The following is a 25131-nucleotide window of genomic DNA, read 5'->3' as shown; positions in this document are numbered from 1 at the left end:
CTTTGTCTATTTGTAATGGATTGATCGACACATGATCTTATCTGGATGGTCATTGATGATATTGTTATAATGACAAGGGCTATATATTTGCGGCTATATATGTTTTCTTATTGTTTTGTTGTGCTTGGCTGCTCCGGTGATTAAGATGTTTTTATGAACATTTGTTGAAGTGTTCCAAGATGCTTAGAGGTCGGTGCCTTTGCATTTAAATTCACCTTCATTCACAAAAATGAACAGAACTCAAACACAACCCTCAAATTATTTAGTTTAATGTGAATAGAAGGAAAACCTCACTCTGTTATAGGACATGTTGTTCCAAAGATCTTCACTATGTCTACCATTTGAAATGTCTAGACTTTTGTACCTGTTTACCCATCGTGAAGGCTACACACTGTTTTTCAGCAATTTCACTTAACTTGGACATTTAATGAAAATCAATCTATGACAACTGCTTTATAATCACATGAACAAGTCTGAGGGACAGGGGCACAGCATCTATCAAATGAGGCGCAATGGGAAACTTTTCTTTCTCCAGAAGACTCACAGCAATTTCCTTAAACACTTTCCTTGAGTAGTGGGAAAAGGTTAAGCTAATAAAACTATTTAGGGTCTGCAATCTAATTAGTTTTTCATGCAACAATCATAGTGTTAAATGTTATAAAGCCCATTGTATTTTTTCAAGTAGTCACTTTAGACCACCAGTTTTTCTCAAAGAAGCAGTTTTTTTTTCAATTAAATATATGGATTGTCATGTTCAGATTTTCAGATTTACTTTACTAACTTGTTACTTTAGTTGTTCTGTTTGGGAAACATCTTCTGACAGTCCAGAAATGCTCTGGCCCTGCTCAATGGTGCCATTATATTTACTGTGGGATCTATCCATGGTGCTGAAATCTACCAGCCATAATGATCACTATTCTGCAATAAAGGCAATGTTAATTAGTAACCAACCTTCTCTTCGCTTCATTCACAAGAATAATAATCACATCAATCCTAATTCATATTGTATTAGGCTATTTATGATTGATTCAGACTGCAGCCTGGACTTTGTTTATTTGTCCCATTTTATTTTTTCAAAATGTTTCTTTTATTTCTAGAATACTCATTTATTTAAATATTATGTAATACACACTCTTTGCTCAAAGTGTCGCTGTCTACCAGCTTTACTTATTAGTGCTTGACGTTATGACCGTACGTGCTTGCACATTTCCAAACCATGCTAGATTATCCGTCGTTGAAAACAGCGAGTTCGCACCATTGACTGTCGGGCTGAATCATATTGTCTGAAGAGGATTAAGGTTGCCTGGTTATTTTTTTCATTTTCCGAGTCTTCTTTGTGGTGATTTCAGCATTGGTCATCCAGGAAAATGGGACACAAAGGATTTGCAGTTATCACCCATGCTACCTTCTTGGGAGTATTTCTTCTGTTCCTGCGTAGCGTCCGTGGAGATGTGGCGTATTCGTTCCCAGAGGAGATGAAACGCGGCTCAGTTGTTGGAAATTTAGCGAAAGACATAGGACTCGAGGTGGGGAAACTGTCTGCTCGAAAGGCTCGCATTGATGCAGACGGGAACAGCAAACGGTATTGTGACATTAATCTGAGCACGGGAGAAATCATTGTTGCTGATAGAATCGACAGAGAGGGGCTTTGTGGCAAAAAGGCATCTTGCCTTTTGAAGCAGGAGCTTGTTTTAGAGAATCCTTTAGAACTGCACCGCATTAATATTCACGTTCAAGATATCAACGACAATTCACCACAGTTTAAAAAGAACACAATCAAATATGAAATTAGGGAATCCGCTGATAAAGGAAGTCGCTATCGTTTGGATGAGGCCCATGATGCTGATGTCGGGCAAAACGCCGTCCAGGGCTATAGTATCGAGGCAAATGAAAACTTCAGATTGAATGTTGTTACAAAAGGCGGAGGTGGAAAATACAGTGAGTTGGTATTAGAGAAGGAGCTTGATAGAGAACAACAACACGAGCTAACGATTGTGCTTGTGGCAACTGACGGAGGTTCTCCTCAGAGATCAGGCACTGCAGTCGTGCACGTCACTGTGCTGGATGCTAATGATAACGCCCCAGTGTTTAGCCAGGCGGTCTATAAAGCCACTTTGCCTGAAAACTCGCCTTTGGATACTGTGGTGGTCACGGTGAGTGCGACTGATGCAGATGAGGGAGTGAATGGTGACGTGACTTATGAATTTGATCACATTTCTGATGAGGGTAATAACGCATTTTCCCTTGATCAGACAACTGGTGAAATAACAGTAACTGGGCCAATAGATTATGAGGAGTTATCTGCCTATGAAATGCAAATTACAGCTAAAGATGGTCTGGGACTAGTTTCCTCTTGTTCATTAGTAATTGACATCACGGATGTAAATGACAACGCCCCTTTTACATTCATTAAGTCACTGACCAACCCCATACCAGAAGACACCCCACGTGGTACAGAGGTGGGCATCATTAACGTGCAGGACAGAGACTCTGAGAATAACAGACAGGTTCGCTGCTCCATTCCACAAAATGTTCCTTTTAAGTTAGTTCCTTCGATTAAAAACTATTATTCTCTGGTGACCACAGGACAACTGGACCGTGAACTAGTGTCAGATTACAACATTACAATCACTGCCACTGACGAGGGCTCTCCACCTCTGTCCTCCTCTAAAACTGTTCAGTTATCTGTAGCTGACATCAACGACAACCCACCTGTGTTTGAGGAACAGTCCTACAGCGCATATGTGACTGAAAATAACAAACCAGGCTCCACTTTATGTTCCGTTACTGCTCGAGACCCCGACTGGAGACAAAACGGGACAGTGGTTTATTCTCTGTTACCTGGTGAGGTGAACGGTGCCTCGGTGTCCTCCTATATATCAGTTAACGGAGACACGGGGGTGATCCACGCTGTGAGGTCGTTTGATTATGAACAGTTCAGGAGCTTTAAAGTCCACGTGATGGCCAGAGACAACGGTTCTCCTCCGCTCAGCAGCAACGTGACCGTCACCGTCTTCATATCGGATGTGAACGACAACTCTCCTCAGATACTGTACCCCGCCCCGGAGGGCAACTCCTTCATGACCGAGCTTGTCCCCAAAGCTGCACACGGAGGCTCTCTGGTGTCCAAAGTGATCGCGGTGGACGCGGACTCCGGACAGAACGCCTGGCTGTCCTATCAAATAGTCAAATCCACTGATCCGGGACTTTTCACTATCGGTGTCCACAGCGGAGAGATCAGGACACAGCGGGACATTTCTGAATCTGACAGTATGAAACAGAACCTTATTGTGGCGGTGAAAGATAACGGACAGCCCTCTCTGTCTGCCACCTGTTCCATGTATTTACTTATTTCTGATAACTTGGCTGAGATGCCAGAGCTGAAGGACATTTCTTATGATGAGAAGAATTCAAACCTGACATCCTACCTGATCATTGCTTTGGTCTCTGTCTCCACCTTTTTCCTGACCTTCATCATCATCATCCTGGGTGTGAGGTTTTGTCGCAGGAGAAAGCCCAGAATGTTGTTTGACGGAGCTGTCGCCATCCCCAGCGCTTATCTCCCTCCTAATTACGCAGATGTTGATGGCACAGGAACTTTACGCAGCACTTATAATTATGACGCCTACCTGACAACAGGTTCTCGAACCAGTGACTTTAAGTTCGTGACATCTTACAATGACAACACTCTGCCTGCTGACCAGACTCTGAGGAAAAGTCCCTCTGACTTTGTAGATATGTTTGAAGGTGTCGATGATTCTCCAGAGGTAGGAATCATTTTACTGATTATAACACGTTTAATTTTTTCTTTTACTGCTTTCTTCTGGTCAACCACATTTCTTATTTTTACATGTTGACATATGCTCAAAGTCTTGCCAATTGAAGTAACCACTAATCTTCCCAATATGTAACAGGGTTCCATGTTTAAATATGCGTTTGTTCAAATGATCGTTCAATTTTTTATATAAACCACAGAAGGATGATGGCATGATAACTGTACACAGTACTTAGTATTTATATGGTGCCTACCTGACCACAAGTTGTAGAAACATTGCATCACGTTACTTATGGTACAATTGACAACACACTCACTGCTGACCAGACTCTGAGTCCTTCTAACTTTGTTGAAGCATGGAGGCAGAGTTGTAAGTGGTGTAGGCTACTTTTAATGCTACTTTTAATTTTGTGAACGCTGTTTACCTCCAATTTGTCTGTTTTTAATGTGGTTACCAAGCAGGATTTTATCTGGATGGTCATTGATACTATTGTTATAATACCAAGGGCTATATATTTGCGGCTATGTCTTTTTTCTTTATTGTTTTGTTGTGCTTGGCTGCTCCGGTGATTTAGATGTTTGGATAAACATTTGTTGAAGTGTTCCGAGATGCTTAGAGGTCGGTGTCATTGCTTTTTCATTCACCTTCATTTGTTAGTTACCAAAATATTTAATTAGGCTGTTCAGCCTACTAGCATAACACAAAAATGAATGCAGCTTAAACATAACTCTTGAATTATTTAGTGTAATGTGAATAGAAGGAAAACCTCACTCTGTTATTGGACATGTTGTTCCAAAGATCTTCACTATGTCTACCATTTGAAATGTCTGGAATTTTGTACCTATTTTCTTGTCGTGAAGGCTACACACTGTTTTCCTGCAATTTCAATTAACTTGGCCATTTAATGAAAATCCACCTATGACAACTGCTTTGTAATCACATCAACAAGTCTAAAGGACAGGATCTATCAAATGAGGCGCAATGGGAAACTTTTCTTTCTCCAGAAGACTCAGAGCATTTTCCTTTAACACTTTCCTTTAGTGGTGGGAAAAGGTTAAGCTAATCAAAATATTTAGGGTCTGCCATCTAATTAGTTGTTCATGCAACAATCATAGTGTTAAATGTAATGAAGCCCATTGTATTATTTCAAGTAGTCACTTTAGACCACTAGTTTTTCTCAAAGTAGCAGTTTTTCAATTAAATATATGGATTGTCATGTTCAGCTTTTCAGATTTACTTTACTAACTTGTTACTTTAGTTTTTCTGTTTGGGAAACATCTTCTGAGAGTCCAGATAACCTCTGGCCCTGCTCAATGGTGCCATTATATTTACTATGGGATCTATCCATGGTGCTGAAATCAACCAGCGTTAATGATCACTGTTCTGCAATAAAGGCATTGTTAGGTAGTAACTGACCTTCTCTGGACTTTGTTCAGTAGAATAATAATAACATCAATCCTAATTCATATTTTATTAGGCTATTTATGATTGATTCTGACTGCAGCCTGGACTTTGTTTAGTTTTCCCCTTTTCTTTTTTCTAAATTTGTATTTTATGTCTAGAATACTAATTTATTTAAATATTATGTAATACGCACTCTTTGCTCAAAGTGTCGCTGTCTACCAGCTTTACTTATTAGTGCTTGACGTTATGACCGTACGTGCTTGCACATTTCCAACCCATGATAGATTATCCGTCTTTGAAAACAGCGAATTCGCACCATTCATTGTCGGGCTGAACATATTGTCTGAAGAGGATTACGGTTGCCTGGTTCTTTTTTGTTCTCCCAAGTCTTCTTTGTGGTGATATCAGCATTCGTCTTTCAGGAAAATGGGACACAAAGGATTTTCAGCTATCGGCCTTGTTACCTTCTTGGGAGTATTTCTTCTGTTCCTGCGTAGCGTCCGTGGAGATGTGGCTTATTCGTTCCCAGAGGAGATGAAACGCGGCTCAGTTGTTGGAAATTTAGCGAAAGACATAGGACTTGATGTGGGGAAACTGTCTGCTCGAAAGGCTCGCATTGATGCAGACGGGAACAGCAAACGGTATTGTGACATTAATCTGAGCACGGGAGAAATCATTGTTGCTGATAGAATCGACAGAGAGGGGCTTTGTGGCAAAAAGGCATCTTGCCTTTTGAAGCAGGAGCTTGTTTTAGAGAATCCTTTAGAACTGCACCGCATTAATATTCACGTTCAAGATATCAACGACAATTCACCACAGTTTAAAAAGAACACAATCAAATATGAAATTAGGGAATCTGCTGTTAGAGGAAGTCGCTATCGTTTAGATGAGGCCCATGATGCAGATGTCGGTCAAAACGCCGTCCAGGATTATAGTATCGAGGCAAACGAAAACTTCAGATTAAATGTTGTTACAAAAGGCGGAGGTGGAAAATACAGTGAGTTGGTTTTAGAGAAGGAACTGGATAGAGAACAACAACACGAGCTAACGATTGCGCTTGTGGCAACTGACGGAGGTTCTCCTCAGAGATCAGGCACTGCAGTCGTGCACGTCACTGTGATGGATGCTAATGATAACGCCCCAGTGTTTAGTCAGGCGGTCTATAAAGCCACTTTGCCTGAAAACTCGCCTTTAGATACTGTCGTGGTTACAGTGAGCGCGACTGATGCAGATGAGGGAGTGAATGGTGACGTGACTTATGAATTTGATCACATTTCTGATGAGGGTAATAACGCATTTTCCCTTGATCAGACAACTGGTGAAATAACAGTAACTGGGCCAATAGATTATGAGGAGTTATCTGCCTATGAAATGCAAATTACAGCTAAAGATGGTCCGGGATTAGTTTCCTCTTGTTCATTAATAATTGACATCAAGGATGTAAATGACAACGCCCCTTTTACATTCATTAAGTCACTGACCAATCCCATACCAGAAGACACCCCACATGGTACAGAGGTGGGCATCATTAACGTGCAGGACAGAGACTCTGAGAATAACAGACAGGTTCGCTGCTCCATTCAACAAAATGTTCCTTTTAAGTTAGTTCCTTCGATAAAAAACTATTATTCTCTGGTGACAACAGGACAACTGGACCGTGAACTAGTGTCAGATTACAACATTACAATCACCGCCACTGACGAGGGCTCTCCACCTCTGTCCTCCTCTAAAACTGTTCAGTTATCTGTAGCTGACATCAACGACAACCCACCTGTGTTTGAGGAACAGTCCTACAGCGCATATGTGACTGAAAATAACAAACCTGGCTCCACGTTATGTTCCGTTACTGCTCGAGACCCCGACTGGAGACAAAACGGCACAGTGGTTTATTCTCTGTTACCTGGTGAGGTGAACGGTGCCTCGGTGTCCTCCTATCTATCAGTTAACGGAGACACTGGGGTGATCCACGCTGTGACGTCGTTTGATTATGAACAGTTCAGGAGCTTTAAAGTCCACGTGATGGCCAGAGACAACGGTTCTCCTCCGCTCAGCAGCAACGTGACCGTCAGCGTCTTCATATCGGATGTGAACGACAACTCTCCTCAGATACTGTACCCCGCCCCGGAGGGCAACTCCTTCATGACCGAGCTGGTCCCCAAAGCTGCACACGGAGGCTCTCTGGTGTCCAAAGTGATCGCGGTAGACGCGGACTCCGGACAGAACGCCTGGCTGACCTATCAAATAGTCAAATCCACTGACCAGGGACTTTTCACTATTGGTGTCCACAGCGGAGAGATCAGGACACAGCGGGACATTTCTGAATCTGACAGCATGAAACAGAACCTTATTGTGGCGGTGAAAGATAACGGACAGCACTCTCTGTCTGCCACCTGTTCCATGTATTTACTTATTTCTGATAACTTGGCTGAGGTGCCAGAGCTGAAGGACATTTCTTATGATGAGAATAATTCAAAACTGACTTCTTACCTGATCATTGCGCTGGTCTCTGTCTCCACCTTTTTCCTGACCTTCATCATCATCATCCTGGGTGTGAGGTTTTGTCGCAGGAGAAAGCCCAGAATGTTGTTTGACGGAGCTGTCGCCATCCCCAGCGCTTATCTCCCTCCTAATTACGCAGATGTTGATGGCACAGGAACTTTACGCAGCACTTACAATTATGACGCCTACCTGACAACAGGTTCAAGAACCAGTGACTTTAAGTTCGTGACATCTTACAATGACAACACACTGCCTGCTGACCAGACTCTGAGGAAAAGTCCTTCTGACTTTGTAGATATGTTTGAAGGTGTCGATGATTCTCCAGAGGTAGGAATAATTTTACTGATTATAATACGTTTAATTTTTTCTTTTACTGCTTTCTTCTGGTCAACCATTTTTCTTATTTTTACATGTTGACAGATGCTCAAAGTCTTGCCAATTGAAGTAACCACTAATCTTCCCAATATGTAACAGGGTTCCATGTTTAGATATGCGTTTGTTCAAATGATCGTTCAATTTTTTATATAAACCACAGAAGGATGATGGCATGATAACTGTACACAGTACTTAGTATTTATATGGTGCCTACCTGACCACAATTTGTAGAAACATTGCATCACGTTACTTATGTTACAATTGACAACTCACTCACTGCTGACCAGACTCTGAGTCCTCCTAACTTTGTTGAAGCATGGAGGCAGAGTTGTAAGTGGTGTAGGCTACTTTTAATGTTACTTTTAATTTTGTGAACGCTGTTTACCTCCAATTTGTCTGTTTTTAATGTTGGTACCACACAGGATTTTATCTGGATGGCCATTGATACTATTGTTATAATGTCAAGGGCTATTTATTTGCGGCTATATATTTTTTCTTTATTGTTTTGTTGTGCTTGGCTGCTCCGGTGATTTAGATGTTTGGATAAACATTTGTTGAAGTGTTCCGAGATGCTTAGAGGTCGGTGTCATTGCTTTTTCATTCACCTTCATTTGTTAGTTATCAGAATATTTAATAAGGCGGTTCAGCCTACTAACATAACACAAAAATGAATGCAGCTTAATCATAACTCTGGAATTATTTAGTGTAATGTGAATAGAAGAAAAAACTCACTCTGTTATTGGACATGTTGTTCCAAAGATCTTCACTATGTCTACCATTTGAAATGTCTGGAATTCTGTACCTATTTTCTTATCGTGAAGGCTACACACTGTTTTCCTGCAATTTCAATTAACTTGGCCATTTAATGAAAATCCACCTATGACAACTGCTTTGTAATCACATCAACAAGTCTAAAGGACAGGATCTATCAAATGAGGCGCAATGGGAAACTTTTCTTTCTCCAGAAGACTCAGAGCATTTTCCTTGAACACTTTCCTTGAGTAGTGGGAAAAGGTTGAGGTAATAAAACTATTTAGGGTCTGCAATCGAATAAGTGTTTCATGCAACAATCCTAGGGTTAAATGTTATATAGCCCATTGTATTATTTCAAGTAGTCACTTTAGCCCACTAGTTTTTCTCAAAGAAGCAGTTTTTTGAATTAAATATATGGATTGTCATGTTCAGATTTTCAGATTTACTTTACTCACTTGTTACTTTAGTTTTTCTGTTTGGGAAACATCTTCTGAGAGTCCAGATAAACTCTGGCCCTGCTCAATGGTGCCATTATATTTACTGTGGGATCTATCCATGGTGCTGAAATCAACCAGCCTTAATGATCACTGTTCTGCAATAAAGGCATTGTTAAGTAGTAACTAACCTTCTCTGGACTTTGTTCAGTAGAATAATAATCACATCAATCCTAATTCATATTGTATTAGGCTATTTATGATTGATTCAGACTGCAGCCTGGACTTTGTTTATTTGTCCCCTTTTCTTTTTTCAAAATTGTTGTTTTATTTCTAGAATACTCATTTATTTAAATATTATGTAATACACACTCTTTGCTCAAAGTGTCGCTGTCTACCAGCTTTACTTATTAGTGCTTGACGTTATGACCGTACGTGCTTGCACATTTCCAACCCATGATATATTATCCGTCGATGAAAACAGCGAATTCGCACCATTGATTGTCGGCTGTACATATTGTCTGAAGAGGATTACGGATGATCGGTTATTTTTTGTTCTTCCAAGTCTTCTTTGAGGTGATATCAGCATTGGTCTTTCAGGAAAATGGGACACAAAGGATTTTCAGCTCTCGGCCTTGTTATAACCTTCTTGGGAGTATTTCTTCTGTTCCTGCGTAGCGTCCGTGGAGATGTGGCTTATTCGTTCCCAGAGGAGATGAAACGCGGCTCAGTTGTTGGAAATTTAGCGAAAGACATTGGACTTGAGGTGGGGAAACTGTCTGCTCGAAAGGCTCGCATTGATGCAGACGGGAACAGCAAACGGTATTGTGACATTAATCTGAGCACGGGAGAAATCATTGTTGCTGATAGAATCGACAGAGAGGGGCTTTGTGGCAAAAAGGCATCTTGCCTTTTGAAGCAGGAGCTTGTTTTAGAGAATCCTTTAGAACTGCACCGCATTAATATTCACGTTCAAGATATCAACGACAATTCACCACAGTTTAAAAAGAACACAATAAAATATGAAATTAGTGAATCGGCTGATAAAGGAAGTCGCTATCGTTTAGATGAGGCCCATGATGCAGATGTCGGTCAAAACGCCGTCCAGGGTTATAGTATCGAGGCAAATGAAAACTTCAGACTGAATGTTGTTACAAAAGGCGGAGGTGGAAAATACAGTGAGTTGGTTTTAGAGAAGGAGCTTGATAGAGAACAACAACACGAGCTAACGATTGTGCTTGTGGCAACAGACGGAGGTTCTCCTCAGAGATCAGGCACTGCGGTCCTTCATGTCACTGTGCTGGATGCTAATGATAACGCCCCAGTGTTTAGTCAGGCGGTCTATAAAGCCACTTTGCCTGAAAACTCACCTTTAGATACTATGGTGGTCACAGTGAGCGCGACTGATGCAGATGAGGGAGTGAATGGAGACGTGACTTATGAATTTGATCACATTTCTGATGAGGGTAATAACGTATTTTCCCTCGATCATGCAACTGGTGAAATAACAGTAACTGGGCCAATCGATTATGAGGAGTTATCTGCCTATGAAATGCAAATTACTGCTAAGGATGGTCCGGGATTAGTTTCCTATTGTTCATTAATAATTGACATCACAGACGTAAATGACAACGCCCCTTTTACATTAATTAAGTCACTGACCAACTCCATACCAGAAGACACCCCACGTGGTACAGAGGTGGGCATCGTTAACGTGCAGGACCGAGACTCTGAGAGTAACAAACAGGTTCGCTGCTCCATTCAACAAAATGCCCCTTTTAAATTAGTTCCCTCTATTAAAAACTATTATTCTCTGGTGACCACAGGACAACTGGACCGTGAACTAGTGTCAGACTACAATATTACAATCACTGCCACTGACGAGGGCTCTCCACCTCTGTCCTCCTCTAAAACTGTTCAGTTATCTGTAGCTGACATCAACGACAACCCACCTGTGTTTGAGGAACAGTCCTACAGCGCATTTGTGACTGAAAATAACAAACCTGGCTCCACTTTATGTTCCGTTACTGCTCGAGACCCCGACTGGAGACAAAACGGAACAGTGGTTTATTCTCTGTTACCTGGTGAGGTGAACGGTGCCTCGGTGTCATCCTATATATCAGTTAACGGAGACACGGGGGTGATCCACGCTGTGAGATCGTTTGATTATGAACAGTTCAGGAGCTTTAAAGTCCACGTGATGGCCAGAGACAACGGTTCTCCTCCGCTCAGCAGCAACGTGAGCGTCAGCGTCTTCATATTGGATGTGAACGACAACTCTCCTCAGATACTGTACCCCGCCCCGGAGGGCAACTCCTTCATGACCGAGCTGGTCCCCAAAGCTGCACACGGAGGCTCTCTGGTGTCCAAAGTGATCGCGGTGGACGCGGACTCCGGACAGAACGCCTGGCTGTCCTATCAGATAGTCAAATCCAATGATCCGGGACTTTTCACTATTGGTGTCCACAGCGGAGAGATCAGGACACAGAGGGACATTTCTGAGTCTGACAGCATGAAACAGAACCTTATTGTGGCGGTGAAAGATAACGGACAGCCCTCTCTGTCTGCCACATGTTCCATGTATTTACTTATTTCTGATAACTTGGCTGAGGTGCCAGAGCTGAAGGACATTTCTTATGATGAGAATAATTCAAAACTGACTTCTTACCTGATCATTGCGCTGGTCTCTGTCTCCACCTTTTTCCTGACCTTCATCATCATCATCCTGGGTGTGAGGTTTTGTCGCAGGAGAAAGCCCAGAATGTTGTTTGACGGAGCTGTCGCCATCCCCAGTGCTTATCTCCCTCCTAATTACGCAGATGTTGACGGCACAGGAACTTTACGCAGCACTTACAATTATGACGCCTACCTGACAACAGGTTCAAGAACCAGTGACTTTAAGTTCGTGACGTCTTACAATGACAACACACTGCCGGCTGACCAGACTCTGAAGAAAAGTCCTTCTGACTTTGCTGATATGTTTGGAGGTGTCGATGATTCTCCAGAGGTAGGAATCATTTTACTTATCAAAATGCATTTGATGTTTTCTTTTACTGCTTTATTCTGGTCAAAAATCTGAAGAAACCATCAATCGTCCCAATAAGTAACAAGCTTCTATCTTAAGATGTGCTTTTATTTAAATGATCAATCCCTTTTCTCATTCAAATCTGTTTGCCAAAGGATTGTGTTTTGGGAACCTTAAACAGCACTTATTATTAATATGGTTACCACAGGTTGTAGAAACATTTTGTGACATTACGTATGTCACACACTAGAGAAGCCTGCTATAATTTGATCACCACGCAGGATTTTATACATCCCCATGATATCTAGATGGTCATTGGAAGTTTTGTTAAGATGACAAGGACATTTGTGGCATTATATTTGTTGTTTTTGTTTTGTTGTGCCTGGCTGCCCCAGTGATGTGACGTTGGTTATTATACTTCCAAAAATAATGAGGAAAACGTTATGTAGATCTTTTGATTCACAATTGTTGATACAAATATTGGGAGCGTACATATGCTTGCAATTATTTGCACTGCTAAATGATTGGATTTGTGGATCTAAAATGAACATTCCAAAAATATAGTTTCTTTGGCCCCATCTGCATAACCATGGTCATAGTTTCTAAAGGACTTTTCTCATTTCATTGGTTAATATACGTTTTGCAAGGCATCGCAGAGTGCACGAAATATCCAAAATGCTTATAACATCGCAACATTTTTAATGTCAAACCTTTTACAGATATATTTTGATATTAGTTTTTTTATTTAAATAATTTTACCCACCCCAGTTTTTTTTTTCTGTATCATTCGTGAATTTAAACCATACTGTAATCACAAAGAATATCCATACAACTGCATAGTCGAAGAATCGATTGCAGGTTTATACACTTGGTTTAAGCCTTCTCCCATTGTTCTGATTTTGCTGTTGTAGAAAATGTCCTTGAGTCACTACAGTATATCTGTTGAATACTTATGGGCAAGTATTACATGTATGACTAATGCTAGAGTTTCAATTTAAAACACTTGGGTGTAGAAATTCATATTAAGTGACTGCAGTTGCAAAAGATTACATCAGTTAGTGATGACTGAAATGCTGGTTGCAGACCTTGTGTAAAGTTTTTGGAATTGTTTTTATCTAAGAATGACTGAAGCCACTTCTTGGCCGGCAATTATTGTTAAACTACAATTATATTGAACAAATACATCTCTTTAGCTTCTTGCAGAGATGAGATTATACTTGACAGTGTCTGTCTTACAATGGATGCATGTGTTTATACTGCCTTTGAAGGAAAGGTAAACAACACGAGCATGTATAAAAAGTTTTCTCTTGTTGAAATACAGTGGGTATCACAGAAAGTTCCATCGCTTTTATTAAAGAACATATTGCCGCAGACAATCCATTGTGGATTGCATTCATAACGACAGCGCATTATTTTGTCTGTCTTGACTTAAGTATATTAACATGTAGATTGAGGAGGCCCTTGTCTAAGTTAGTTCATGGTAAGGGTTCTAAGCTCATCCACATAATTTACACAGAGCAAGAAGTCATACTGGCTTGGAAGTTGTCACCTAAAATACAAGTGTTGTCAGTAGTGGTACTTCCTCCCTATTAGAACCCTTCTAAATAGTTTGATATCTAATTGGACTTCAGGGATTTGTCCTTTTTATGTGAAAATATTGAACTTTTTCATATCTTTTCAGAGATAAAGGCCGATGTCGAGTGTGGTAATATATAGTGAATTTTGCTGTCCAAGTTTGTTAAGTCGGTTTATTGAACACGTTCAAATAAACTATCTGCAGCATGTTTCTAATTTAAGTTAATACACAACAGAACAACTTGGAGCCATTTATTTTATTTTTTGTCATGGGCTTTATAATCACCTGATTTTCAGAAGTCTTATTTTCCAAATCAACTCATCCTGAATTCCAGCATATATTGAATATCCAAACATTTTATTGCAATATTTCCACTGCACATTTGCTTTGTTATGTTGTTATTTAACCAGTTCACTCACTTGTTGTCCCTCTCAGTGATGCAGAAAGGAGTCATGTTGGTCTCTAGGAAAATATACGTTGGTTGATATACACTGAATGCTGTGCATTGTGTGTCTTGGTATTTAACCTCACTTTGTTTGGTTTTTGGTTTAAAGTACAACTTTCTGTTGCATATACTCTTAGAATCTCTATGCACATTATAACATCTTCCAGGTATGTTGTAATGGAAAATGTATGTTTACCAATGAATACTGAAGTGCAGTGTCTCTTTAGGTCATACATTTATTAACGTTATTTATATTAAGGACATTTTATGAAAAGTGCAATGCAGAAAAGTTATCAGTGCTAAAATATCACTGGGTCCTCTACAGATATGAGAGAACAACAGTCTTTTATACCTTGACACACAGAGTGAAATTGTCTACTTGTAGAGATTGCAGTGCTATAACTAAATTTAACTCTAGGTGTCACTGTGCACCAACCATGGAAGGACGTGCCATTTGCTTCATCCATTCTCTCCCTCCATTGCAAACCGTCTTGTGGTTCAGTGCGCATGTGTGTGAAGAACGATACAAAGGGCTTACATTGTCGTGATATTCGGACAATTATTCACGAGGAATATATCCTGGCTTTGACCACTTTGAAAGACTTGCCCAGGGAAGGATGAACGCCTGGTCGATGACGGGAAAACGCGTGTACAGAGGGTTTTCTATGGATCGTTATGGTGTTGTTCTCCTTTTCATCAGCCTGCATTTCGCGTACGGAGACGTGAGCTACTCTGTCGCAGAGGAGATGAAACGCGGGTCTGTGATTGGAAATGTAGCAAAGGACCTCGGCCTCGGGACTGCTGCACTTTCCTCGCGTAAAGCTCGCATTGACACCGACAGGAGTGGCAAGCAGTATTGCGATATTAATCTGAGCAGCGGAGATTTGATTGTGACAGACAGGATCGACAGGGAGGGTCTTTGTGGTAAGAAGGCGACTTGCCTTTTAAAAGAAGAGCTTGTACTGGAAAACCCTTTAGAGCTTCATCGTATCAGTATTCATGTGCAAGATATTAACGACAACGCCCCGCACTTTAGTGAAGAGTTGATTTCATTTGAAATTAGAGAATCAGCTGATAAAGGAGCTCGATTTTTACTCACTGAAGCCCATGATGCAGATATCGGTTCAAATACGGTGCAGCAATACAATTTACAAAATAATGAACATTTCACTATTAATGTGGATACAGACGGTAGTGGGCGGAAACACTCCGAGCTGGTTTTAGTTAAAGAATTAGACCGAGAACAAGAGAACGATCTAAAATTGGTGCTTACGGCTGTAGATGGTGGTTCTCCGAGGAGATCGGGTACTGCAATCATTCACATCACTGTGCTCGATGCTAATGATAACGCACCAGTGTTTAATCAGGCCGTATATGAAGCAAATTTGCCTGAAAACGCACCGTTAGAAACAGTAGTTATTGCAGTGAGCGCAACTGATGCAGACGCGATAGCAAATGGTGACATAACGTACAGTTTTGATCATGTGTCTGATGAACATGCCACGCTATTCTCACTTGACCAGAAGACTGGAGAAATACGAGTCACCGGGTCCATTGATTATGAGACTGAGACGTCTATTGAACTACGGATAAGAGCGAAAGACGGTCCAGGTCTTACGTCATATTGTACAGTTATTATAGACGTAACAGATGTCAATGATAACCCACCTGCTATCGGTTTAAAGTCACTGACCAACCCCATACCTGAGAACGCGTCACCTGGTACAGAGGTGGGCATCATTAACGTGCAGGACAGAGACTCTGAGAATAACAGACAGGTTCGCTGCTCCATTCAACAAAATGTCCCTTTTAAGTTAGTTCCTTCGATAAAAAACTATTATTCTCTGGTGACCACAGGACAACTGGACCGTGAACTAGTGTCAGATTACACCATTACAATCACTGCCACTGACGAAGGCTCTCCACCTCTGTCCTCCTCTAAAACTGTTCAGTTATCTGTAGCTGACATCAACGACAACCCACCTGTGTTTGAGGAACAGTCCTACAGCGCATATGTGACTGAAAATAACAAACCTGGCTCCACGTTATGTTCTGTTACTGCTCGAGACCCCGACTGGAGACAAAACGGTACAGTGGTTTATTCTCTGTTACCTGGTGAGGTGAACGGTGCCTCGGTGTCTTCCTATCTATCAGTTAACGGAGACACGGGTGTGATCCACGCTGTGAGGTCGTTTGATTATGAACAGTTCAGGAGCTTTAAAGTCCACGTGATGGCCAGAGACAACGGTTCTCCTCCGCTCAGCAGCAACGTGACCGTCAGCGTCTTCATATCGGATGTGAACGACAACTCTCCTCAGATACTGTACCCCGCCCTGGAAGGCAACTCCTTCATGACCGAGCTGGTCCCCAAAGCTGCACACGGAGGCTCTCTGGTGTCCAAAGTGATCGCGGTGGACGCGGACTCCGGACAGAACGCCTGGCTGTCCTATCAGTTAGTCAAATCCACTGATCCGGGACTTTTCACTATTGGTGTCCACAGCGGAGAGATCAGGACACAGCGGGACATTTCTGAATCTGACAGCATGAAACAGAACCTTATTGTGGCGGTGAAAGATAACGGACAGCCCTCTCTGTCTGCCACCTGCTCCATGTATTTACTTATTTCTGATAACTTGGCTGAGGTGCCCGAGCTGAAGGACATTTCTTATGATGAGAAGAATTCCAAACTGACCTCCTACCTCATCATAGCGCTGGTCTCTGTCTCCACCTTTTTCCTGACCTTCATCATCATCATCCTGGGTGTGAGGTTTTGTCGCAGGAGAAAGCCCAGAATGTTGTTTGACGGAGCTGTCGCCATCCCCAGCGCTTATCTCCCTCCTAATTACGCAGATGTTGACGGAACAGGAACTTTACGCAGCACTTACAATTATGACGCCTACCTGACAACAGGTTCTCGAACCAGTGACTTTAAGTTCGTGACATCTTACAATGACAACACTCTGCCTGCTGACCAGACTCTGAGGAAAAGTCCTTCTGACTTTGCAGATGCGTTTGGAGGCTGTGATTCTTCTCCTGAGGTAAGGGCAATGCATAATTGATGCACATACTTAAATAGAAATCAGATTTTTGACTTGTAATGAGGTACTAATTTTGGAATAATCGCTTCTTAAAATATGAAATAAAAGAGTTCCCTGACGTGGTTATAAGTTGGCTCTATTTTAGCTATTTGTCTTTAGAATTATGAACTCACATTGCTTAGTAACAGTTGTGCTGGAATTCCCTACCTGATATTCTCCGGTCATTCTTTGAAACATTGCCGACCAACCGATGCAGTGGACATTAGATGCATTTTACAACAGCTGTGTAGTTTCCTAGCTGGATTTTGGGACGTTTGTGACTTTCCATATACATCTTTTATAGCTACACACTCGTTTGTTTTGGTTTAAATCATAATGTATATATTTAAGTCTTAGGGGAATATGCCGTTTGAAATGTGAGTATTAAATGTGAGTGATTGTCACATGTGAGCAGTACATTCCGTATGCGGTGTCCTCGTCAAATAATCGTGTTTGAGATGCGCTCTTCATGTGTAATCTTCCTTATATGTCAGTAGTTATTTTCCTGTAGAAGTTTTCGTTTATACTAATTTGCTCTTCATATAAATCTGTTTATTGATTGTAAATCTTGCACAGACTTCCTGCAGGTGGTCCTTATTCAGTTTGTAGAGGAGACTCACGATGTCGCTGTACACCAGCTGTGAAATTGTGTGTGTGTGTGTGTCCTTATCCACCCGCAATGTTCCGAGCGAGCAGTAGTGTGGTTTATTCTGTTGCAGTCGATCGTCGAAACAGGAAGAGACTTGATTTTTCTTGGTTGAGATTTCCGATTTATTCCTTTCTTTTTGGTTGTGTTCCCGCCCACCTAATAGGACACATTTACTGAGTCAGAGATCAGCGACACGATGGCTATCGCTGGATTTACATTACGGAGCTGTGCCATTGTTTTGCAGCTCCTTTCTTTGCATTTCGCAAATGGAGATGTGAGCTATTCTTTTCCCGAGGAGATGAGACGCGGATCCCTCATCGGAAATATCGCGAAAGATTTGGGTCTTGACAGAAGTACACTATCCGCTCGAAAGGCTCGGATCGATACGGATGGAAGCGAGAAACGTTATTGTGACATAAACCTTCGTAACGGGGACCTGACCGTTGCCGAGCGCATTGACCGAGAAGGCCTGTGTGGAGACAAAGCATCCTGCGCTTTAAAACAAGAGCTAATGTTAGAGAATCCGTTAGAATTGCATCGAATTAGTCTACATATTCAGGATATTAATGATAACTCGCCCAAATTTAATAAAGATTTAATTCACATAGATATTAGGGAATCCGCGGTGAAAGGGGCTCGTTTTCCAATAGAAGAAGCACACGATGCGGATATAGGTAAATATTCAGTTCAGAGGTACGACCTGCAAAGTAATGATAATTTTATTCTGGGGGTTGGAACAAATTCTGTCGAACTTGTACTTAGCAAAGAGCTGGACCGTGAAAATTTGAAAGAAATCAATCTGCTTCTCACAGCTCTTGATGGTGGATCTCCTCAAATGTCAGGTACTGTGGTCATTCACATTACTGTACTGGATGCTAATGATAACGTCCCAGTGTTCAGTCAGGCCGTTTACAAAGCCAGTCTACCTGAAAACTCTCCACTGGGCACTGTCGTGCTGACGGTGAGTGCAACTGATGCAGACGAAGGTCTAAATGGAGATGTTACATACGATTTTGGACACATTTCGGAGGATGTGAAATCAGTTTTTACTATAGATCATAAGACGGGTGATGTCAAATTGACGACCCCGGTCGACTTTGAAACGGTGTCATCATTTGAACTGCGCATTACTGCAAAAGATGGTTTGGGATTGACCTCTTACGCAAAAGTCATGATAGATGTTGCTGATGTGAATGACAATGCTCCAGTTATATATCTAAAGTCACTGACTAACCCCATACCTGAGAACGTGTCACCTGGTTCAGAGGTGGGCATCGTTAACGTGCAGGACAGAGACTCTGAGAATAACAGACAGGTTCGCTGCTCCATTCAACAAAATGTGCCTTTTAAGTTAGTTCCTTCGATAAAAAACTATTATTCTCTGGTGACCACAGGACAACTGGACCGTGAACTAGTGTCAGATTACAACATTACAATCACTGCCACTGACGAGGGCTCTCCACCTCTGTCCTCCTCTAAAACTGTTCAGTTATCTGTCGCTGACATCAACGACAACCCACCTGTGTTTGAGGAACAGTCCTACAGCGCATATGTGACTGAAAATAACAAACCTGGCTCCACTTTATGTTCCGTTACTGCTCGAGACCCCGACTGGAGACAAAACGGCACAGTGGTTTATTCTCTGTTACCTGGTGAGGTGAACGGTGCCCAGGTGTCCTCCTATGTATCAGTTAATGGAGACACGGGGGTGATCCACGCTGTGAGGTCGTTTGATTATGAACAGTTCAGGAGCTTTAAAGTCCACGTGATGGCCAGAGACAACGGTTCTCCTCCTCTCAGCAGCAACGTGACCGTCAGCGTCTTCATATCGGATGTGAACGACAACTCTCCTCAGATACTGTACCCCTCCCCGGAGGGCAACTCCTTCATGACCGAGCTGGTCCCCAAAGCTGCACACGGAGGCTCTCTGGTGTCCAAAGTGATTGCGGTGGACACGGACTCCGGACAGAACGCCTGGCTGTCCTATCAAATAGTCAAATCCACTGATCCGGGACTTTTCACTATTGGTGTCCACAGCGGAGAGATCAGGACACAGCGGGACATTGCTGAGTCTGACAGCATGAAACAGAACCTTATTGTGGTGGTGAAAGATAACGGACAGCCCTCTATGTCTGCCACTTGTTCCATGTATTTACTTATTTCTGATAACTTGGCTGAGGTGCCAGAGCTGAAGGACATTTCTTATGATGAGAAGAATTCAAAACTGACCTCTTACCTGATCATAGCGCTGGTCTCTGTCTCCACCTTTTTCCTCACCTTCATTATCATTATCCTGGGTGTGAGGTTTTGTCGCAGTAGAAAGCCCAGAATGTTGTTTGACGGAGCTGTCGCCATCCCCAGCGCTTATCTCCCTCCTAATTATGCAGATGTTGATGGCACGGGAACTTTACGCAGCACTTACAACTATGACGCCTACCTGACAACAGGATCTCGAACCAGTGACTTTAAGTTCGTGACATCTTACAATGACAACACACTGCCTGCTGACCAGACTCTGAGGAAAAGTCCTTCTGACTTTGCAGATGCCTTTGGAGACTGTGATTCTTCTCCTGAGGTAGGGAGAGTTGTTATTCATCTTTCGACTTCCATTTGCACTTTCAAATTGTCTTTCTTTCTCTATCTACATGCTGAACAATTTTAACAATTAAACGCATGACACAATTTTTCTTAAAAATCACTACAACTCATTTTTCATTATTTGAATTAGTTTTGAAATGTCCGAAATATACCTTAGTGTTTTGGTTTTCTTCTCAGATTTATTATATAGCTATTGTTCAGGGGTTCTACTTCCATAAAGTTTGATGGGCTTTTCTTTTTTGTACCTATTTCCCCCCATAAGAGATTTTCTGTTCAATCATTATTTCTGCTCTTGATATGCAACTTGTGCGTTTTCTCTGTCCATGGTGCTGAACTTTTGATGTTACTGTTGTGAATACTCTGGAGCTGCTACCCATTTATTCTATTTTACCACCTCTCATTCCTCTTGCGTCGCTCTTTAGTTCTCCAATATCTTTTCTTGACCCATCTGGGTCTTATATCAAAATAAACACAAGTGTAGTTTAATGCAGTTTGAATGAAAAATTATAATATAACAACAACAGGGAAATAGCATTGAAATGGATGTAGGCCGTTTGTTATTAATGCAGCAATTTGCTGTGAAACATTTCATGAATACATAACAAAAGTATTTCTCGTTGATTTTCCCGACCGTAGTGTTGCATCTTCGCATGTCTTCAATTCCATATCGAATTTAAAGTCAAAAACAGCGTTCTTGATTTATTCAGCTTTAAACCCTAAAGGACATTTTCTTTGATCGATTATTACCTCACATTCAGGGAGATGTAACTGGTGTCGCTATGAACTGCTATTGGTGGATCACTTCGAAAGGAGACACAATATTGTGTCAAGATATTTAGTGAACAAGTATCTCACTTTTCTTCAATTCGGAAAAAACTTTAAAGTGCTTGAATACTGTCCTCTTTTCCTAAGGAAGTAAACCTTTTGTCGAACTTTAAGAGCAAACGATATGATTTAAAAAGTTGATTCACTTTTATTAACCTGTAATATCTCCTCTGTACTCACGGTGTCACTATAGACCAATGGAGTCGAATATTTAGCCTGTTTTGCACACCGACCATTATAGGGATCGACCATCCGTCTGTTCTTCACAGCCTTCAACAAAGACGACAACTGCTCGACAGGCAGATACAGTGACAGAATAGCGTGTTTATTGTGATTGGAACTATACAGTTCTATTTTACGTTGTGCCATTTAAGATGATGCACAAACGGTGCATTATTCAAAGCTGCGGCTTTGTCTTTTTCTTTGTTATGGTGCAGTACGTAGACGGAGACCTGAGCTATTCGGTACAGGAGGAGCTGAAGCGTGGATCTGTTATTGGAAATATAGCTAAGGATCTCGGACTGGAAGTGGGAAGACTGTCTGCTCGCAAAGCTCGTGTTGACATGGAGGGAAACGAAAGAGAGTATTGTGTAATTAATCCTCGAAGCGGGGATTTATTGGTCGCGGAAAGAATAGACAGAGAGGAGCATTGTGGAGAAAAGCCTTCGTGCGTTCTGAAATTCGACTTGCTCTTGGAGAATCCTTTGGAGTTACACCGGTTGTCTCTGCAGGTGCAGGACGTGAACGACAATGCACCAATTTTCCCGAAGGAAACTGTAAAGCTGGAAATACACGAGTCAGCTGTCAGAGGAGCTAAGTATCGCATTAACGCAGCTCACGATGCAGACATAGGCAAGAATTCAGTTGAAAGCTACATTTTGGACCAAAACCCTCACTTTGTGTTTAGTATTCAGACGACAAGTGCAGGCAGTAAATATGGTGAATTGGTTTTAAATAAGGAGCTAGACCGAGAGCAGCAGCAGGAAATGAAATTATTGCTCACGGCTGTGGATGGTGGCTCTCCTCAGAGATCCGGGACTGTAGCGATACACGTCATTGTACTAGATGCTAATGATAACGCCCCGGTGTTTACTGAGGCCGTTTATACAGCCACATTACCAGAAAACTCGCATCTGAAAACGAAAATTATCACCGTAAGTGCATCAGACGCAGACGAAGGTGTCAATGGAGAGGTTACATATGAATTTAGCCGACTCTCTGATAAATCAAAAAAGATGTTTTCACTGGATGAGAAAACGGGAGAAATCAGTGTGACAGGCGAGATAGATTATGAAGACGGATCCAAATATGAAGTGTTTGTCGAGGCTAAAGATGGTTATGGGCTGTCTTCAGAAGCCAAAGTGATTATTGATATTACTGATGTGAATGACAATGCTCCAGTTATTTATCTAAAGTCACTGACCAACCCGATTCCCGAGAACGCGTCACCTGGTTCAGAGGTGGGCATTGTTAACGTGCAGGACAGAGATTCTGAGAATAACAGACAGGTTCGCTGCTCGATTCAGCAAAATGTCCCTTTTAAGTTAGTTCCTTCGATTAAAAACTATTATTCTCTGGTGACCACAGGACAACTGGACCGTGAACTCGTGTCAGATTACAACATTACAATCACTGCCACTGACGAGGGTTCTCCACCTCTGTCCTCCTCTAAAACCGTTCAGTTATCGGTAGCTGACATCAACGACAACCCACCTGTGTTTGAGGAACAGTCCTACAGCGCATATGTGACTGAAAATAACAAACCTGGCTCCACGTTATGTTCCGTTACTGCTCGAGACCCCGACTGGAGACAAAACGGTACAGTGGTTTATTCTCTGTTACCTGGTGAGGTGAACGGTGCCCAGGTGTCTTCCTATCTATCAGTTAACGGAGACACGGGGGTGATTCACGCTGTGAGGTCGTTTGATTATGAACAGTTCAGGAGCTTTAAAGTCCACGTGATGGCCAGAGACAACGGTTCTCCTCCGCTCAGCAGCAACGTGACCGTCAGCGTCTTCATATCGGATGTGAACGACAACTCTCCTCAGATACTGTACCCCGCCCCGGAGGGCAACTCCTTCATGACCGAGCTGGTCCCCAAAGCTGCACACGGAGGCTCTCTGGTGTCCAAAGTGATCGCGGTGGACGCGGACTCCGGACAGAACGCCTGGCTGTCCTATCAAATAGTCAAATCCACTGATCCGGGACTTTTCACTATTGGTGTCCACAGCGGAGAGATCAGGACACAGAGGGACATTTCTGAATCTGACAGCATGAAACAGAACCTTATTGTGGCGGTGAAAGATAACGGACAGCCCTCTCTGTCTGCCACCTGTTCCATGTATTTACTTATTTCTGATAACTTGGCTGAGGTGCCAGAGCTGAAGGACATTTCTTATGATGAGAAGAATTCAAAACTGACCTCCTACCTGATCATAGCGCTGGTCTCTGTCTCCACCTTTTTCCTGACCTTCATCATCATCATCCTGGGTGTGAGGTTTTGTCGCAGGAGAAAGCCCAGAATGTTGTTTGACGGAGCTGTCGCCATCCCCAGCGCTTATCTCCCTCCTAATTACGCAGATGTTGACGGCACAGGAACTTTACGCAGCACTTACAATTATGACGCCTACCTGACAACAGGTTCAAGAACCAGTGACTTTAAGTTCGTGACGTCTTACAATGACAACACACTGCCTGCTGACCAGACTCTGAGGAAAAGTCCCTCTGACTTTGCTGATGCATTTGGAGACTGTGATTCTTCTCCTGAGGTAAGACCGGCTGTCATATTCTGCTAAAAAAAATCTGAATTTACTTCTAAACAATTTACCGAAACCCACAGAGAAATTTGTATATGCCGGCCTTGGATTTTTAAATGGCAAATACACAATGTGTGGTATGAAGATTCTTTTTTTTAGATTCAGTCCATTTGAAATAATTCAACCTTTACTCTAAAGTAATAGTTTGTTCTGATGCACTCATCTTGAAATGCAGCCATTTCAATTTGTGGTCATTCAAGGGACAGTATAAACTAGTCCCCCCTTAAAGCTGTATCACTTGATCACAAACTATCTGTGTGTCTCTGTCCTTGGGGCTGAACCTCACTTTTGCACTTGAGATGCAGTTTCAAACATTAAAGATTAGTTTCAATAACTAACTTGTTTTGCCAATGAGGCTGTGAATAAATGTCCAGTAGATTTAATTGATGCTTTCAGAAATGTTGAAGAGTTGAATCACATAGACACCAACCTGACTACCGGTTACAGACGCACTAACCTTATAACAAAACACACTGTGTGCTGCCCAGAATGATGACATGTCCTTGTAACTTTCCTGATGCATTTAGAAAAGTTGATGGTTCTCATAGGGACGCACTCGATATCACTAAAGTCGTCTTCAGTGTTCTGCAAAAGGCATTCTTTGGTTTTTGCTTAGATCATTCTACCTGGTAGCATTTTTACTGCATTGACAGTTATGTATGTTTGCCAATGAATTAGAATTCACCTGGACACATTGAGTTTAGATTCCTTTTTTATTTAGTCTCACATGAAAAACTTATCAAAATACCTTCCTTGTTTCTTTGTTCTTGGAGCTGGTTTATGTTGCATTTGTGTCTGTTTAGAGAAACATTACCCATGTGGTTCATGCAACTTTCCTTTTCCCCTTTGCTGATTCTCTTCTCTGTGATTTTTTCTACA

At 41.9% G+C, this 25131-nt stretch overlaps 7 protein-coding genes across 8 annotated transcripts in view; all 7 read left to right on the top strand.

The window, feature by feature from the left end:
- The window catches only part of LOC128445521 (protocadherin gamma-A4), a 248766-nt gene that overhangs the window by 11328 nt on the left and 212307 nt on the right, over positions 1 to 25131 (top strand). The window lies entirely within an intron of this gene.
- Positions 1236 to 3857, top strand: LOC128446343 (protocadherin beta-15-like). Its single transcript, XM_053429362.1, has one exon. It carries the CDS (start codon positions 1368 to 1370, stop codon positions 3855 to 3857), a length of 2490 nt encoding a protein of 829 aa, XP_053285337.1. The 5' UTR covers positions 1236 to 1367.
- On the top strand, positions 5342 to 8096 carry LOC128446342 (protocadherin beta-15). Its single transcript, XM_053429360.1, has one exon. It carries the CDS (start codon positions 5607 to 5609, stop codon positions 8094 to 8096), a length of 2490 nt encoding a protein of 829 aa, XP_053285335.1. The 5' UTR covers positions 5342 to 5606.
- On the top strand, positions 9707 to 12320 carry LOC128446341 (protocadherin beta-15-like). The gene has a single exon (XM_053429359.1). The coding sequence runs from the start codon at positions 9846 to 9848 to the stop codon at positions 12318 to 12320; it is 2475 nt and encodes an 824-aa protein (XP_053285334.1). The 5' UTR covers positions 9707 to 9845.
- Positions 14795 to 17346, top strand: LOC128446338 (protocadherin beta-16). The gene has a single exon (XM_053429357.1). The coding sequence runs from the start codon at positions 14905 to 14907 to the stop codon at positions 17344 to 17346; it is 2442 nt and encodes an 813-aa protein (XP_053285332.1). The 5' UTR covers positions 14795 to 14904.
- Positions 18098 to 21054, top strand: LOC128446336 (protocadherin beta-16-like). The gene is made up of 2 exons (XM_053429355.1): positions 18098 to 20588; positions 21034 to 21054. The coding sequence occupies exons 1-2, from the start codon at positions 18210 to 18212 to the stop codon at positions 21052 to 21054; spliced, it is 2400 nt and encodes a 799-aa protein (XP_053285330.1). The 5' UTR covers positions 18098 to 18209.
- On the top strand, positions 21594 to 24231 carry LOC128446335 (protocadherin gamma-A12). Its single transcript, XM_053429354.1, has one exon. The coding sequence runs from the start codon at positions 21811 to 21813 to the stop codon at positions 24229 to 24231; it is 2421 nt and encodes an 806-aa protein (XP_053285329.1). The 5' UTR covers positions 21594 to 21810.

This window comes from Pleuronectes platessa, chromosome 8, assembly GCF_947347685.1.
Source record: "Pleuronectes platessa chromosome 8, fPlePla1.1, whole genome shotgun sequence".
Classification (NCBI taxonomy): Eukaryota; Metazoa; Chordata; class Actinopteri; order Pleuronectiformes; family Pleuronectidae; genus Pleuronectes; species Pleuronectes platessa.
This window is presented reverse-complemented; position numbering and strand designations above follow the sequence as displayed.